Raw genomic sequence first — 17,623 nt, 5'->3', positions numbered from 1 at the left:
TTCCCTGTGAGCAGCTGTCGGCCGGTAGCCTACAAAAAGTGCTCCGTTAAACCGCCTGTTCTGCAGGCTACTCGACCTGACTCGGCCAGAATAGAGACAGGGAAAATTAAGGGATCGAGGAACAGGTGAAAGTCGAAGTACATTGTGTAACTCAGTCGTTTATATTGCCTTTAGAGTAATTCCTTTTACCGAGGAAGCATGCCTATTCAGTATTTCAGGGTTGTGGAATCGTTTGCGACGTTAATAACCTGATGAGAGCCCCAAGTTTGTCAAATTGCCGTTGAGTATGACCATGTTGACCAGACAACATGTTGGCAAAGATGGTTCCAAGTTGAACAACCCAACCTAACTTGAAGGATGACGGTATCATCAGGAGATCCATCTAGATTTCAGGATATTTAGCATTCAAGCCCACTTGAGACCATCATTCGGCTTATCAATGTGGGCACCTTTTTCAACGGCTGACACATTTCATGTGTTCATTCTTGCTCAACCTAACGTGGAGCTCACTTGAAGGTTCTATTAAAACTGTGCCATTAAATGTGTTGGTTGTGTCATTGTGTAATGGCACAGTCAAGTTTGTACAGTACAAGCCTTAAGCAAAATCATCTGGCCCTTTGGTCTTCAGGAAGACCCTGACATTGACTGTAACAAAGGACTCGACTTCCTATACTTCCAGCATGGTTATTATGGTAAAACAATTGCTGCCTGGACAGCCGCCCTACACACACAAGTTTGTTCTGGTAAAGACATTGCCTTCTTTAAACTTTCTGTTCATCGTGAATTTAGGGCCTGAATTGAGCTATTATGCACAGCACTTCTAACAGTGCATAACGTGATGGTACCAGTAGGTTGGATCACTTCATCCATGTACATAAGGTCCACTGGTGGCAGCATAGGCATCCATTGATGTCACTACAGGTTCCCACTTATCTCGAAACATCCATCTATCATAACGCGATAAAAGCCAAACGCGCAAATGCATTTATGAAGATACAATGTTACTCCTGGGACGTCCGAGACTGGCTCATTCATCTTGGTCCTTTTTCGAGCACATTCACAGCATTGGGTGCCTCACTATGAAGAAGGCTTCCAGCTGCGTCATGACCGTGTTCCAAGCATTCCTGGATAACACCAAGGGGACGTCAGTTGTTATGGAAATACTATTTTTGGAAAGTTATTCTCTTGCCACCCAATTTTCTCCAGGCACAATTATATGGTGGGTGACCTAAAGCATAGGTCATAATGTCACCGTGCAAAAAATGCAAGAGGAACTTAAATGGTGAAATAGTTGTATCAATACCCATACTCGATTTTCCCGACGTTCGTCTCTGGGATTTTTAGTTCCTTTGCAAAACACTAAATTGAAATCTCTTATAGCTCGTCCGATCCTACTGTCTGCAATCTGACCGCCAGTCTTTTATGGCGATAAACCGACGATTTAGCCTTAGTTCTGTTACAAGAAAAGTTGTTGGTACTGAATGGTAGATTTCAGTCAGTTTTTTAAAAAAGGACAATTTACGTAGTACTACTAATCGTTTGGGTAAAGCTAGTTGCATAGGTGTTTGGCATCTGCTCTTAGGATAAAGCCTTTGAATAAGAAATGAGCAATATGTTTCAAGCTTGGCTTTCGTCAAGTCAAACTTGTCAAGTTTTCAAACTTTTATTGGATAAATCTCGTTTGAATGCTGCTAGTAAGCAAGTGAGTCAAGATCACCATAAAACAACATGTTCCTTATTAATGATTTAGCCCACCTGATGTGAAAAGATCCCAGAAGGGATCCGTGCATATGTTACTTCGACAAAACCTGTAGCTAAAACCATTACGTATTATATGTAACAAATTATCACAAGCCAATATATGGTCAGAATGTCATTGTTAGCCGTCATCCGTACCGGTAACAGATATCCTGCGATGCAGTCAGACGTAGTTTGCCAAGATGGCGTCCGAAGTCTTGCAAAACGCTACATAACCACAGTATTTTTCGTTGACAATTTGTTGAATAATAAACAATTATCCTGCTTAGTCTTGCGGATATCGTCCGATTTTAGCCATTTCCACCTACGGCCTCATCGGCTAAGTATTAGGCGATATTCCGCGCGATTTCACATGCTAATGTTAATTAGCGTAGCTTCGCGTGCCAACCGTCCAATTTTGTTTCGCCTTTGACGCAAAAGGGGAGGAGAAGTATCTTCTCATCACAGACTAAGTGACTATTCGTGACACTTAAATGACGACCCTGAGGATAACGATGCTACAAACGATACAGGGTACTGATTCAGTGGGCCTGTGAGTGACTAATTGTCAACTGCCAGATGTTACGATCGAGTTGTTATATTGTAACTTTTTCGTAATGAAATGGAACTTGGGCGACCTGTGCTGTAAGTCGTAAACTGATTGGCCTCCTGCACAAACGCCCTTTCGTTTCTTGTCCAGTAAGAAGAGAATTCCAAAATGGCTCTTTGTTTTCCGACTGTCGTGATTTAAAACAATAAAAAGAGCGGTTTTATATTGAGCGCTGGCCAATAAAAAAGGACACAATCGATCCAGGGCACCAATCAAAAATCGAAACAAATTTATGTAGCCGACGCGAAGCGCGGGAAAACCTACGCGAACGAGTAACGATTGGTTTTCGTTTAACTTCTGGCTGGATGAGAAACTGACGCGAGTTTTTTAAACCAATCAATAAGCGTAGCAAAAAAAAAAAAAACATATTCGAATTACTTTCGGCACTCAAGTGAAAATTAAACTAGCCTGCGTTGCAGACGAACGCGAAAAACGCTACATAACGCAATATTGTTCATTTACCAGCGTTTTAACATCTAACAGCAATTTTTTTTTAATATTGTCTGGAAACAGCTAACATTAAAATATTGGCCAATTTACAAACAGTAAACCTTTATTATAATTGATACAAAATTATTCCAAAGCAATAACAGGATACTAAAATGAACTTATACTAAAAGAAAAATCATATGAACAAAGACTTGTGTCTAAAAGCACGACTGAATTTAGGTGACCCTTATGTCAAAAAACGGTTACCAATGCAAATTCAGCGGCGAAACTGTCGACAAACAGTGATTCAACAGTTATGACAGCCAAATGTTCCCTAAAAATGAATAAAAAGTTGCTCTAAACTACTGAAAGTTCTAGCATCCCTGCGTTAAAAAAATATAATGTGACCACTGTTCAGTCCTTGATGTCCTTGATTGCCTTAAGAATAGTATCTTTGACCAAAACAGCATATTTCTGGGCTGTAGCATCATTTACAATGTTGCTATAGTAAACGACAGTCCAAAATAGTCTGCCATTAAAAGTGGTTATGTTATTGCCAAAAATGGTTCCAATCTGGTGTTCTGCAGAACAGCCGAACCTGGCTCGGAGAATGACTTCATCATCAGGGGATCTATCCAGGAACTTAGCATAGCCGAGGTTGGTGAAGACTACCAGTTGCCCACTGCGACGGCCGGAACGATCATCTTTAGCCTCGGCCACTCCGCTTATCACTCGCGTCATTATTGGCAACAAGCATTTCATCATCGGCCACATTTTCATGGGCTCTTTCTTGTTCAGCCTTGCATGAATGTCATCGGAAGCGTACTTGGCCATGCTCCAGAATTTGTTGGCATCAGGTGATGAGACGACCATGTTTTTACATTGCATAGGAAGAAAGTATGCTCCGGCATAGTCATCTGGCACTTTGGTCTTAAGGAAGGGCCTGACATTGACTGCTACATTGGTCTCTACTTCCCACTCTTGCTCCTCCAGCATGGAAGCCATTGCAACACCAGCTGCTGTCTGGACAGCCCCCTGAACAGTGGTTTGATGTTTTTTGCACATCTTCAGCAAACGTGATGTCTCGACCTTTGAAAACTCTACGGGAATAATTTTTGTCCTTGGTTGAATGTGAGGATTTCTTTGGATTTCCACACCATGTTTTCAGGTAAAGGCATTGCCTGCTCCTATCATCTTGCCTATCATGAATTTATTGAATCCAGGTATTCTGCATAGCATTTCCAATATAAAGGGCATGAGGTGGTGGTACCATTTGGGTTGGATCACTTCATCCATATATAGATCCATTGGCGGCAGCATTTGCATTGATGTCACTTCAGGTTCCTTGTTGTTGATCAATTTACTCACATATTTCATGAACTCTGCAAACATTCTAGCATAGGATGGTCCATCCACGACAATGTGATGAAAGCCAAATACGCAAATGCACTCACGAGGGTATGATGTCATCCCTGGGATGACTCCTTCTGTATCCGGCTCATATCTAGCATTGGGCAGGAATGTCACTCTCCAAAGGGGACCATTTTCTCCATCAAATTTCTCCAACAAACTATCCTCCATAACAGTCCTCCAGTCTGTTGTATCAAGTTCGCGTAGATCCACATGAGCACTGGCCATTTTCTGCAAATGGTAATCTTCATCTTGGTTCTTTTTGGTGTACATGCGCAGCATGGGGTGCCTCCTCATGAGCAGCTCCATTGCCTTTCTCACAACTGGTCCTGTGATTGGCTTCTTGGACTTCAGAACTAGAGTGTTGGCTAGAATAACGTTACCTTCCACGTCATGACCGTGTCTGAGGAATTTCTCCATAATGCCCATGGGACGTCCGTTGTCATGGGAGTACTGCTTTGGAAAGTCAATCTCTTGGTACACAATTTTCTCCACAATATGGCCAGCAGTGTTGCTACAACTGCACAACCTATAGCATAGGCCATCTTGCCAGGCGTTTCTGAAATGACATAAAAAAACAAAAACAAGTTCAAGTTCATCGAGAGGACTGTGAACAACGCGAAAGGCTTAGCTCCATCTTCCCGTTTCTCGTTTGCACCCGAATTCCAGTTCTCTCTCCTCCTGCTACTATTCATGACCAAATTGAGCAGAATCATCACTGCATACATCTGTTACCATAGCGATAACAATGACCTCCTCAAAATTGTCTTGGAAACTGATAGAGACTATTCAGAGGTCACATTGGTTGTTTTTTAATCATATAATTATTGCTGGAGGCAAATCTAAAATGTGAGATACTATGTATTCTGTAATATTAACAGCGCAATGTAAAATTAATACAGTATCAATGTACATAGATTAGCAGATGTAAAGTATGTAAATATGTTATGACTTTTAATGCAATAAAAAAATAGAAAATACTAATGCTTGTAAGGGTGCCTTTAAAGGTTACGCGTAACCAGTTGGCCTTATCGCTTGATAAAGACTAGCAGTATGAAGTCTGAAACGTCGCGATTGCATCTTAAGACAAACGATACCTGCCAGCTTTTTCCAAAGTCAAAGGCGTGAGATTGCCATCTCCGCATTTTCTGAAGATGTTCTGACTATTTCACGAGATTTCCGAGGATTAAGATGTTCCGACGACTTCCGAGCATTGCTCAAGTTGCGAAGATGTTCTGACTACCTTAAGATAAGATTTTATTTACCTCTCCAAAAATGGTTTTTCAGGGCAAATTACAATAAAATGTTAAAAATGTACAGCTAAAAAATAAAATCATTCTAAATATTAAAAAGAGTTACGTTTAAAAGGGTTCTATGTTTCAATAAAATTCTTCCAAGCGCGACGTTTTATAAATGCCGAATGCTCATTTTTATTTTTTCTGAATTTACATTTAATGGGTTTCAAGAGTAAAAAATCTGGATTTGTCTCGAATTTGTCAGTCAGGCGTGAGAAATTCGCCTGTATGCATGATATCGATATTTTGGATCCGCACGCGTGAGACTCACGCGTAAAGGCTGGTTCTTATATGATCGCCCTGATCGTCTCTGTCGCCGCGGTCGCTTGAAAAACTTTGCTTGCGATCGGGCCGATCATACGAGAACCAGCCTTAATGCGCGAGAGTTAGCAGGTATTGTCAACCACTCTTCAGTAGACACAGCATAATCATTTTCCCTTTGTTTTTGAGGTCTCTTTGATCCTCTTTGGTCCTCTTTAAAACCTAACCCAAACCCTAACCCTAACCTCAAAGGAACCTACTCATCTATGAACGTCAAATGCCTAAACTGAGTAGAGTTGTGAACATTGCAGACCCCAACAGCTAGCGCAGTATATAGAGCATGACATTAAAAGTTAGCAAGGTTTCTGACTGAAAGAGCTGTGAGTTTAAACGAAATCACCAAGATCGAATGTGTTTTTAGTGATATTTATCAAGTTGCTAAAGCATATACCTTCGTATTTTGAGTCTTGATCTGTGTGTAACGTCCTTTTATGTTCGATCTGTATTAACCTGCGGGCACTTTGACACGTAAAGTCATGTCCGATCCGAAAAATAATCACGAAAGTCTTAGCATGAATAAACTCGGCACTTCATTTGCATATCTATTCAGTAGTTTCTATGGGCCTGTTTATATGGAGGAGAGTTGTCCCTAGTAGGAGGGCTACCCTCTCCCCCGAGCTATCTTTTGCCGAGCGTTTATATGAAAAAGTTGTCCCTGTTGACCGAGCTAAAACTTGGCCCTCTCGGTTCAAAAGACTGGCGAGAGTTGTTTTGAAACATCTATTATGTCTGCCTTTTTTAAATAAGGAACGCTGAAACATCGACCACGACCATTTTTTGGACAAATTTACCGCCGACAGTTGATTTCAATGTATCTGCGATTTTGTTTTGGTCGACTGCAGCGTTTGCGCATGCTCTGTATGTGTCAACTTGTCCCTGGTAGGCGAGGCGAAAATAACCAAACTGTTTATATGGAAAAAAGTTGGCTCGCTCCCCAGGGTCACCCTACCTTCAAAGCGAGTGACCCTCCACCCAGGGTCACCCTGTCCCCCGAGCCAACTTTGCAATTTCTCATATAAACAGTTCGCAGCTATTTATAAAGAAACGTATGAAAAGCTCTCTCGCCCGGGGTGGCTCGGTATGGAGGGTAACCCTCCTACCAGGGACAACTCTCCTCTATATAAACAGGCCCTATGTTAGACTGTGACCGATATACTGTAAAATCCTGCATATAAGCCCTTACACAACGAAGATGGACAAGCCCATAAACTAATACAAGTAAACGGGGGAGGGGGGGGGGGTGCGTTATGAGCGGAATAAAAAAAGCTACGAAATAAGCAAAAGCAGTGTTCATCTGAATACATTTTTAGTTGAGGATTAAAAATTCATAAGACATCGAATTTCACTTCAATATTTGGAACAAAATCAAAACTGTAGCAACACGAACGTATCCGAAACGCAACTAAACGGCAACTAAGTTTATTTTTCGGAAACATTTTTTGCTATCATTATTAAACTAACTGGTACACGTAGATAACAACTTGATAGCAATAAACTTGAACAGTGAGGGTGCTTGATATAGTAATATATGGGGGGGGGGGGGGGTTTATCCGGGAGGACTTATAATCGAATCTATTTTTTGTCCACAGGTACTAGCCTGGCTATTAGGTAGATGGGACAATAACCGGGGGGGGGGGGTGGGCTTATAAGCGAGATTTTGTTTGCATTATTTTATTATCATTTTCGCATTACTATCTGGTTTATTTTTTCCGATGCTGCTGCCACAATCGGCCAAGCAAAAACGAGAGAGAACAGGTTGGGCTCTGCTTCATCCCGGCACGGCACAAAGAGAACCGGGGGGTGAAGGTGGGTTGGGGGGGGGGGAATGCATTTAAAACTACAAATACGAAAGTAAATGACTTTTTTTAACTTATTTTTAGCGCGGCCGAGGATTTTTAACTCGGGACTACCGCGGAAACATCAACGTAGTAGCGGGGTGGAGAATTTGAACCAGGGGCATCTTGATTTCATAACCTTTCGGCCTCGCGCCCGCGAAATATGGTTTAGAACTATCTAAAATATAGAGCAAAACCCAGTGGAGAATACTTACAAAACTGTACAGTTTAATGAATAAATTGAAAACTTTCGCAGAATTCCATGTACACATTTCTAATAAAATAAATTGTTTTCAATTCTTGATTTCGTTTGTTTTCTCTCCCTCCCATAGTTTTGTACACTTTGCCTTTTTAAAATTAATGACAAAACGTACCACTGATATAAAATTGGTGAAGAGTTGTTTTGCTCTTTTTATACTCCTCATAAATATATTTTATAAAATGCTTTCGCCCATTAACAGATATCAGAGATCCCGATTCCACAACTAAAAGAAAGAAATATACATTTAAGTGCTAAGCAAAATAGTTTTCAATACACAAAAGACGATTTAGTTCAGACAGGCGTTGTACCGTTATAAAAATTTTGCCCTGGGTTCTTGTCCAGTAAGTTTGTAAGCTCAGTTAAATCTAGAACTAAGTTATCCGCTTTAGCTGCAGCTCGTAGTTTAGCTGATCGTGAACGTGGATTAAGATAAACTTCCTCGTCTGTTGGATATATAATCTTCTTATGAAGAGGAAGCCACGTGCTCGCCTTTGCCTTGCCCGCGACTTTTGTTCTTGATCGTAGGTAGCTCACTTCGGAGTTTGTTTCTTTGAAGAAGTGTCTTACAATCGAGTCTTCTAAAGCGTGAAATGAAATAACTACAAGGCGCCCACCTGGACGCAGCAGTTTGCGCGCAGATGTAAGGGCGCACTGAAGTTCATTTAGTTCATCGTTTACGAGTATGCGCAGTGCTTGGAACGTCCTTGCCGCAGGGTGGAGGTGACGGGAGAATCTGTCGGTTCGGTTGTAGCGCACGGCTGCTGTAACAATGGCTGCTAACTGTCGCGTGAAAAGTATTGGCATCTTTCCACGGGCTCGCACAATAGCCCTGGATATGCGAACTGTAAAACAAAAACAACAACAAAAGAACAAGGTTATAGATAAACAAAACCGGAAGAGATTAGTACAGTCAACTCTCTCGAAAACGAACATTAACGGGACAGGCTTCAACTGTCCGTCTTAGAGAGGTGTCCGTCTAATAGGGAGTTTAGTTACAGTAAAATGACTGAAATACGGCAGGGACGGTACCAACACTAGGTGTCCCTCTTAAAGAGGTGTCCGTCTTATAGACGTGTCCGTTAAGAGAGAGTTGACTTTATGTTATTTCTTCCTTGTAATATCAATAGAAATCCAGGCACACAGGTTACGAGAATAAAGGAACTCATCACCTAGGAGAAATTGTCAAAACAATTTTATTCAATTCCCCTTAATCATAGAAAGGGAGATGCACGAAGATGAGAAAGGAACATTGTTATGTTGAAATCAGCATCATCATTAATTTTGATCTGCAGTCGGTTGGTCAGTTGGTAGGTCGGTCATCACGTTGGTCAGTCAGACAGTCAGTTGGTGGGTAGGTCAGTCAGTCAGTCATTCGGTGGTCAGTCAGTGGGTGATCATCATCATCATCATCATCATCATCACTTTGTTTACCCTCGGATTTGAAGAGTAGCTTATACAGCTAATATCTCCGAGCATTTCACAGTAAACACAATACAACGGGCAAAGACCAGACCACAACACCGGGAACTCCATGCCCTACTCTTTACGATAAGCATGTGGGTTCTTTTACGTCCCCTGCTGATCATAACACTGAAGATGCAGGACACGGGGCCTACGGTTTATCGTCCTTATCCGAGAAGACTAGAATATCTAACCATTTGTAGATGTTATTGCAAAGGCAGCATATTCTCCTCAGTTATTTTAAGACCCTGAGTGTTGGTCCGGTCTGGGACTCGAACCCGAGACCTCCCGCACTGTAGTCCGTCGCTCTACCAACTGAGCTAACCGGTTGGCGGTTTAATCAGTTGGTCGGTCAGTCAGTCAGGTAGGCAGGCAGACACCTTGAGTTAAAAAAAAAACAACTAACACAATAGGCCTTTTCACAGTTACCTTTAGTTTTCGTTTTTGTATTACAGTATACTTGTAATTCATTGTGGATGTGTGGCAATTTCAGGCATTTACCGGTAAGTAGTTTCTGCCCGAAATTGCCTCTCAACCATGTCGAATTTTATTGTGATGCAAATGAGAAAAGTAAACCATGAAAAGGGATATTACAGTGTAAACCAAGAGGATTTAACAAAATGCAAATCCATAAACCAATTCGGTCCATAAATGATGCCCAATTTAAAAGTAGCTACCATACTTAACTGACTCGCCTTGCACTCAGATTACACACAAGTGAAGCTCTTAGGATGAGAGAAAATGTCATGAGTACTAACAATACCCATAACAGTGTTTAATGTACAGTGTTGAATGAGAACATGATTGTATGCAAGAGTTCAATAATATATACCCAGGGGATAGTACCCTGTGTAAGTAATATACTTAAGTATGTGCCCTTCCTCCCCCCACCCCATTCTCAAAGGGTATGGTTTTGAGAGTTTTTTTTCTGCCTGAAAATGGGTCATAGATTCTGGTCTGAAACTGGTATAGGATTTTCTTCTGGTTTGAAATTGGGTATAACAAAAGTGTACATATTGACATAAATGTACAGATTTTCATCTGGCCAAGTCAATTAACTGACAATTACCCTTCAATACAGCAAAGCAGATTTGCCACCTTAGATATGCAAACCATCAGTAATGAAAATGAGTATAGAGTTTAGGAGCTTGGACTGAAAATGGGTATGCAAAAATGACATATATGGTCAAAGAAGGGTCAGTCTCATTCTCGTCCCCAGAGCCACTTGTCTCTCTTAGCTGGCAGAGCCTGTGCACGAGAAACAAGTGGCCAAGGGGCTCTGGGGACACATGAGTTGATTGGCTGGATTTTAGCAAAAGGAACCGGCAATCAAATGAACCCTCCTTTGAACCAGATCCCTTTGTTGTAAGAGAGTTTAAAATGGTAGATTTGATTGGCTAGATTTGAAACTCCTTTTGTTAAAATCTAACAAATCAAATTATGTGTCTCCAGAGCCACTTGTTTCTCGTGCACAGGCTCTGCTGGCAAAGAGGCACAAGCAGCTCTGAGGACGAGAATGGGTCAGTATTTGGAAAACTGAGTGGCACACCCTCACAGAAATTTCAAGGGTACCATCTGGGGTCAACATTTTAATACATTAATAAGCACTAACCAGCCTCCTTTTCTTGTCCATATTGCCTTAAAACAGCTGTAAGCTCTGTCTCATTGATAGAATTGACCACATCAGCTGCTGTCATCAGTAGCCTCTTGTCACCTTCTCTTCCCTTGGAAACATTTCTTACATCCATTCTCATATCCAAAGGACCATCTTTGTAAAATGAAAATCCCCTGTCTGGATCATCAAACTGAATACTAGAGGCACCAATGTCAAGAAGCATTCCATCAACAGTCTCATTTTTAATCCCTTGGCTTTGGAGAAGTTTGTAGATATTACTAAATTTTCCCAAAATGGGAAACAACCTTCCTTTAAACTCAGGTCTCTCTGAAAGAATGTTTGCTATTTCTACTGCACTTGGATCTCTGTCAATTGCATAGACTTTGCAGTTTGCACTTGAAAGGAGTGCTGCAGTATGTCCACCAGAGCCAAATGTTGCATCTATAAAAACCTGCAATAGTACGTTAAACAGTTAAGTCTTTTCTAACCTCAGATTTCTCATCTCAGAAAGCGGACTCTTTACTGTATCATACCGGAAAAGGGCTGACTGAAGCCTGACTGAAATTTAACACATGCTGCATGTGTTAAACGGAAAAGTACTGCAGGCCAAGAAAAAAGCAGAGATTGGATTGGATATATTATTTTCCAAAGATTTTTCTGCACCCGTCTGTGACGTAAACAAATATCATATTCTCTTGATTTTCCAGTTAGGTTCTGTAATCATGCCACGTAACTATATAAATATAAGCTTAATTCTTTAAAGTGCCTTAACGTCGACTTTAAAATTTGATAGAATAAGTGCCAAAAAGGTAACTTGATTCCCCTTTTTGACGAATACGAGGTTGCGCGATAAAAAAGGAGATTAATCGTAAAAGACCGGAATACGCGATGAAACCTGTAACCCGCAGCGAAACAAATGTCACGACTTACTTGTCCATCACGAGGGGCAAGAAAACTAAGACATTCCTTCAGCATCACAGGAACATGAACGGTGTGTGAATCACCTTGAGTACAGAAGAATCGCAATTTCTGAGAAGGAAGTATAAAGAGACTTCTCGCGCAAAACGACGACAAAGAACTCGCCGCCATTTTCTTTTGTCATTTATGTGAAACGACTGACCAATAGCATTGCGGATTCAAGCGCGCCTTCTTTCAAAATGGCGGCGGCCAGAGCACATTTTGTGGATCCGGTGGAAAGGCTAAAAGAAGAGTATAAAGCCTGGAAACACAGTCATCCTAAGGTTGATGAATCATTCTTTCCCTTAAGTATTGTTAGGTGATTGTCATTGCAATCTTTGACAATTATTTCAAGAACTGGGCTACTAACCTCTTAAATTTTGCGCGTGCTTGAATCATGAGACAACTTAGCTGTCATTATTGATCTTTTCTGATTTCCTATTTAGGATTTTATTGCAAATCCTGGTACGAAGGACAATGAAGAAATGGACTGGTTAACTTGGCATTGTGGTAACTATATAATTTTAATCAATTTTGCTTTTTAAATTAAGCTTGCCTGTTGCTGCAACAACCTACACTGACATAGTTACTAACTATGCCTACATGTACATGTAACTGCCATGCAGCTTACAAAATTAATTACCGGTAATTTATAAAATTTAGACGATAAAGTCTAGATCTAACCATTTTTTGTTGCTAATAAAAGTGATATTTCTTTCCTTGCATATAGCCATCCCAGGACCCAAAAAGGTAAATAATAAAATTATCACAAATTTCTGGATGCATCCAAGTGTATATTAAAATACTGGCATTTTTTTATACTTAACAATTATTCCACAAGCGCGCGTTGGATATGAGATGGTAGATAGTCAAAGAGGCGCTTAGCGCCGAGTTGGCTGTAACGATCTCATATCCAGCAAGCGCGAGTGGAATACATGTAATTGTGGGTATTCAGCTGCTGTGGAACAATTATTTTTTATTTTCGTTGACGCGTATTGGCTACCAAATTTGTGGTCAATGGTATATGAGCTCATATACCATTGCCTGTTTACCAATCAAAATGCAGGAATTGCAATATACCATTGCTTGTTTTAATAATGTCATATAGTCAACTTAAACAAACACGGCAGGACTGTCTAGTTGTTGATTTTATTCCTCCACATCCCACTCTCAAAATTTTGCTTTATAAAATCTATATATTTCTATTCTCATGTGCCTTTATTTATTTATTAATCGAATGATTAAATGATTGATTGATTGATTGATTGATTGATTTTCCCACTATGTATTATTTTCACTCAGACCATCTGGGAAGGAGGTTTATACAAGTTGGAGCTGACGTTTCCCCAGGACTATCCATTTTCACCACCTAACTGTAAGTTCATGTAAGCACAAGCTATCCATATTTTATTAGAACTGTCTGGCTATGCTTAAGTATATGTAAACAGCCACCTGGTCAGTTGCCTGTTTTTTATGATTCTCAACAAATCTGTGTGCTGCGTTACGTTATGTATTAATTCTGTAACATCTTTAATTTGCTGTTTGTTCATGATCTTATTAAAGCTATGATGTGAAGCTAAATAAACGTGTCAACACTTTTAATAAAGTTGTTTGTCCTTATTGCTTTTCTCTCAGGTGTGTTTAATCCTGTGATCTTACACCCAAATGTGTTTCCTTCTGGCAAAGTTTCCTTGTCGCTAATTGACAAGAACAAAGGCTGGAAGCCACAAATCACTACCAAAGAGGTAATAATTCAATTTTTAATGTTTTGGTAACACACCTGTGTAGAACCAGGGTTGGAAACTAAAGTTTCAGAGCACTTGCCATCTGGGCGAGTGACCTCCAAACTGCACTCGCTTAGATCAGTTTTCACTCGCCCAGTCTCCTCCTTTAAAAAAAGAACATTTAGCCCCTCTTCCTCAATGATAAATTAAAGTCGCCAAAAATAGACCTTACTCCACAATAAAAACACAAGCGCACTTACTTCAACACAGTTTTCAATTTCATACGTATTCCTAAATTCCTGTAGTTTGCAAGCAAAGTGTAGAAATTGTATGAAAGAGGTGGGAAAATCGGGAAATAGCCATCTTCCCGTGTTTGGCCACTTGGTGGAAGAGTCGGTATTTATGACCAGAGGTATTACTTTCAGTACAAGGATGTTGATCATGTTTACGAACGCAAAAGCAGCTTTGTTGGAGATTTTGAAAATGTTAGTAAGCTAGTGGCTTGTGAACAGTGCAGATTATTTTGAAGTGGAAAGTAAAAGAAACGCTTATTGTGAATAATCTATTCTGGATATGAAAATCATACTCGCCAACCCGGGCGGGTGATCCGTGATTTGTACTTGCCAGACCGTTTTCACAATCGCCTGGGCGAGTGGGCAAGCACTAATTTCCAACCCTGCTGAACATTTGTTAAAACAATCCTTTTCAGGTGCTCCTTGGTATTCAGCTGCTACTTAGTGAACCTAATTTCCAGGACCCAGCTCAGGCAGAAGCCTACGTAGTTTATAGGTGAGTTTAAAAATACCACTCATTAGACCTGCCAGATTATGGGACACATGCTGTTATCCTGTCCGGCTCTTTCCCAGTAAAAAAAGGTGTGGGGCGAGGAAATTTATTTTTAGAAGTCATTAATCTGATGTTAATTTTTTTTTCTTCTTTCTCCCCTCCCTACGCTGGGGGGGGGTTTTTCTCCTGTCTCTCTTTTTGTCTCTTCCTTCTTTCTCCTTCCCTTCCCCCTCCCTTTTTCTTTCTCCCTTTCTGCTTCTTCTTTCCTTCTTTTTTCTCTGTTTCGTCCTCTTCTCCCTTTTCCCCCTCCTCCCCGTTTTCCCTCTTCTCCCTCCCCTCTTTTCTCTCTCTCTCCCTCCCTTCCTCCTCTCTCCTTCTTCCCCTCCTCCTCCTTTTCTCTCCTCCTCCCCCCCCTTCTCCCTTTTCCTCCCCCCCCTTTTCCTTCTTTTCTCCCTCCCTCCCCCTCTTTTCTCTCCCCCCCCCTCTCTTCTCTTTCCCCTTCCTCTTCCTCCTCTCTTTCTCTTCTCCCTCCCTCTCTCCCCCTTCCCCCCTTCTCTCTCTCTCTTTTCTTTTTCTCTCTCTTTTTCCCCCCCTTCCTCTCCCTCCCCCCCCCCCCCCCCTCTCTCCTCTCCCTCCTCCTCTCCCCCCCTCCCCTCCTCTCCCCCCTCTTCTCCTCCTCCTTCTCTTTCGTCTCCCTCTCCCTCTTTCCTTCCCCCCTCTCCCCTCCCTCCCTCCCCTCTCTCCCCTTTCTTTCTTTCGTCCCACCCTTCTTCCCCCTGTGTTCCTCCTGTCTGTCCCTCTTTCTCTCTTTCCTCTCTCTCCCCTCCTCCACCTCCTTTTTCTTTCTCTCCCTCCCCTCTCTCCCTCCTCTTCTCCCTCCTCCCTTCCCTCCCACTTTCTCCTCTCTCCCTCTGCTTCTTCTCCCCCTCTTCTCTTCCTCCCCCCTCCTCTCCTTCCCTCTTCTCCCTCTTCCCCTCCCCTCTCCCCCCCCTCCCTCTCCCTTCTCTCCCTCCCTCCCCTCCCCCTCTCTCCCCCCTCCCCTTCCCCCCCCCCCCCCTCCCCTCCTCCTACTCCCCCTCTCCCCTCCCTCCTCCCCTCCGTCCTCCCCCCTCCCCCCCCCCTCCCCTTCCCCCTCCCCCCCCCCTCCCCCCCCCCCCCCCCCCCCCTCTCCCCCTCCCCCCCCCCTCCCCCCTCTCCCCCCCTCCCCCTCTCCCCCCCCTTCCCCCCTCCTCTCCCCCCCCCCCCCCCCTCCCCCCCTCCCCCTCCTCCCCCCCCTCCCCTCTCCCCTCTTCCCCCGCCTCCCTTCCCTCCTCCTCCTCCTTCCCCTCCTCCCCCACTCCCTCCCCCCCCCCCTCCCCCTCCTCCTCCTCTCTCCTCTTCTCTGTCCCAAAGCCTCCCACCCCCCCCCCTAGTTGAGTCCTCTCCCCTCCGGTCTTGGTCGGGGTCGGGCAGCGGGGGGCGGGGGCGCTGGGGCGCTTGTGATTCTGGTCTCTCGCACCCGGGCGAGGCCGTCGCTGACGTTCCCGGGCGGGCACTTTCCCCTGCGTGTCTGGCTCCGTCTGCTCGCCCGTCCGCCGAGGGAGTCCTCCTCGCACTCGTTCGTCGGCTCGGGGGCGGGTTTTTGGGTCATTGTTTTTTGGCCTTGGTGGGCTGTCGTCCTTGTGTCTTCTTTTTCCTTGTGGGGGGGTGGGGGTGGGGGTACACGCCCGGTCCTGGCACATCTGCTGTCTCGTGTTCCCTCTCTCCGTACTCTCCGTCGCAGGTCACGTGTTTCTGGACTTCATCATCGCTTTTGGTGTTGCGGTGGCTTCCTGCGCTTCGCGCGCTGAATTTTTCGTTGACTTCCCGCTCGTTTAGGTATGCACTTGCACCGGGATTTTTGGCGGCCGGCAATTCCTAGCTGTTCGTCCGTGAGTGTTTGTCGGTGCAGTCTCCGTACTTAATTAATTAATTCTCGTCCCCCACAGTTTCATGTTTCGCATTTTGGGAGATCTGCAAGTGTGTGTTCGTTGCAGATGCGTGGAACACCTGGGAGAATACAAGTAGCCTGTGAACAGTTTTTCCGAAAGTAAAATAAAGCAAATAAACACGAACATATATAAAACATCATACTTTCAATTGTTCCATATTGCATTCTGCACTTACCAAATCATCGAGATTTTTAATTTGAGAGATCTTTGGGAGTTTGAAAAAAAGAGGTTTTGGGAATTCAGTTTATCACATGCCCATTGAATGTACAATAAACATGTACACGAGGGTGTTTACAATATTATTGGTTTGATGTTAGGTGTAAAGTACTGCCCCCTCCAGGGAACAAAGTGTAGAGTTGACAATGCTTTCCTTTTCTGATAACTCTTAACTTTCTATCTGTTGTAGTCAAAGTCGGATGGAATATGAGGAAAGAGTTAAAAAGCAAGCAAAAGAAATGGCCCCAAATGGCCTTGGATAGAATTGAAAACAATATTAGAAATAAATAATTATTCAAAAACTATTGTGGGGATAGAGGTAGAGATAATAGCAGCAGATAATATGAACTGTGTGTGTATGAAGCATAAGCAACCTGTATGAAGTAGCTGCAAGTTATTTAATGATCCCACTTTGGATATTAACTGCTTAGTACAATGTAGTTATACTGTTTCAAAATTAGCCAATCTGTGTGTGAAAAAAATCTGGTTCTGTAAGATACTGTGCTTAATTTATTTAATATAATAATATTTTTATAATTGACAAGACTTGGTGTACATACAAAGCTGCATGATGCAATAGTCAGAGTAAGTGTAATGTGCACGTACTTTTCGTTTTTTGGAAGTTTTGCTTTTTCTTCTTGGAATTCAGCTTTCCCCTGCTTCTAACTCAATTATGTGGTTGTTACTTGCCATTAAATTCCCCAACTGTTTACCATAGATTTAATGTTTTAATGTTAGTTCCAAGGGTCTTCCAAGAATGTGGTGTTACATTAAGATTAATACATGTACTCTAGTGAAGCCCGCGGCACAATATTAACTTTAACATGTAACTTACACAAACAGTAGTCTAGCATGGCCTTCTCTGTGACATGTAGCACTTCAGTGTCACAGGCACAGCATTGTGTGACACAGAGAATGTCAGATCAGGACTGGATTCAAAAAACCCTGAATGTCAATTTTCTACTATTCTACTAACCAGGCAGAAACCAAACACA

The 17,623-nt window shown here is 42.6% G+C and overlaps 3 protein-coding genes across 3 annotated transcripts; 1 reads left to right on the top strand and 2 right to left on the bottom strand.

Moving 5' to 3' along the window:
- Positions 1 to 3,838: 3,838 nt before the first annotated feature.
- Positions 3,839 to 6,929, bottom strand: LOC144633144 (uncharacterized). Its single transcript, XM_078491944.1, has 2 exons — positions 6,194 to 6,929; positions 3,839 to 4,745 (listed from the first exon to the last, which is right to left on the bottom strand). The coding sequence occupies exon 2, from the start codon at positions 4,613 to 4,615 to the stop codon at positions 3,941 to 3,943; it is 675 nt and encodes a 224-aa protein (XP_078348070.1). The 5' UTR covers positions 4,616 to 4,745; positions 6,194 to 6,929; the 3' UTR covers positions 3,839 to 3,940.
- A 919-nt stretch (positions 6,930 to 7,848) lies between these two features.
- On the bottom strand, positions 7,849 to 12,082 carry LOC144633357 (ribosomal RNA small subunit methyltransferase H-like). The gene is made up of 3 exons (XM_078492238.1): positions 11,906 to 12,082; positions 10,973 to 11,426; positions 7,849 to 8,741 (listed from the first exon to the last, which is right to left on the bottom strand). The coding sequence occupies exons 1-3, from the start codon at positions 12,062 to 12,064 to the stop codon at positions 8,191 to 8,193; spliced, it is 1,164 nt and encodes a 387-aa protein (XP_078348364.1). The 5' UTR covers positions 12,065 to 12,082; the 3' UTR covers positions 7,849 to 8,190.
- LOC144633358 (SUMO-conjugating enzyme UBC9-like) lies at positions 12,055 to 17,623 on the top strand. Its single transcript, XM_078492239.1, has 7 exons — positions 12,055 to 12,216; positions 12,379 to 12,442; positions 12,663 to 12,682; positions 13,235 to 13,307; positions 13,568 to 13,677; positions 14,366 to 14,445; positions 16,819 to 17,623. Exons 1-7 carry the CDS (start codon positions 12,133 to 12,135, stop codon positions 16,889 to 16,891), a joined length of 504 nt encoding a protein of 167 aa, XP_078348365.1. The 5' UTR covers positions 12,055 to 12,132; the 3' UTR covers positions 16,892 to 17,623.

Source organism: Oculina patagonica, chromosome 12 (genome assembly GCF_052425735.1).
Source record: "Oculina patagonica isolate OP01 chromosome 12, crgOcupat, whole genome shotgun sequence".
In the NCBI taxonomy this organism is placed as follows: Eukaryota; Metazoa; Cnidaria; class Anthozoa; order Scleractinia; family Oculinidae; genus Oculina; species Oculina patagonica.
Note: the sequence above shows the minus strand (reverse complement) of the source record. Positions and strands in the feature narration are given on the sequence as shown.

Bases quoted from the DNA above. Each gene is read 5' to 3' on its own strand.
- LOC144633144 (XM_078491944.1), bottom strand. From the start codon at position 4,615: ATGGGCATTATGGAGAAATTCCTCAGACACGGTCATGACGTGGAAGGT.
- LOC144633357 (XM_078492238.1), bottom strand. From the start codon at position 12,064: ATGGCGGCGAGTTCTTTGTCGTCGTTTTGCGCGAGAAGTCTCTTTATA. The intron at 11,427-11,905 runs GTAAGTCGTGAC...GTACTATTGCAG, and splicing joins TTGCCCCTCGTGATGGACAA to GTTTTTATAGATGCAACATT. The intron at 8,742-10,972 runs GTTAGTGCTTAT...TTTGTTTTACAG, and splicing joins TGGACAAGAAAAGGAGGCTG to TTCGCATATCCAGGGCTATT.
- LOC144633358 (XM_078492239.1), top strand. From the start codon at position 12,133: ATGGCGGCGGCCAGAGCACATTTTGTGGATCCGGTGGAAAGGCTAAAA. The intron at 12,217-12,378 runs GTTGATGAATCA...TTTCCTATTTAG, and splicing joins GGAAACACAGTCATCCTAAG to GATTTTATTGCAAATCCTGG. The intron at 12,683-13,234 runs GTAAATAATAAA...ATTTTCACTCAG, and splicing joins CCATCCCAGGACCCAAAAAG to ACCATCTGGGAAGGAGGTTT.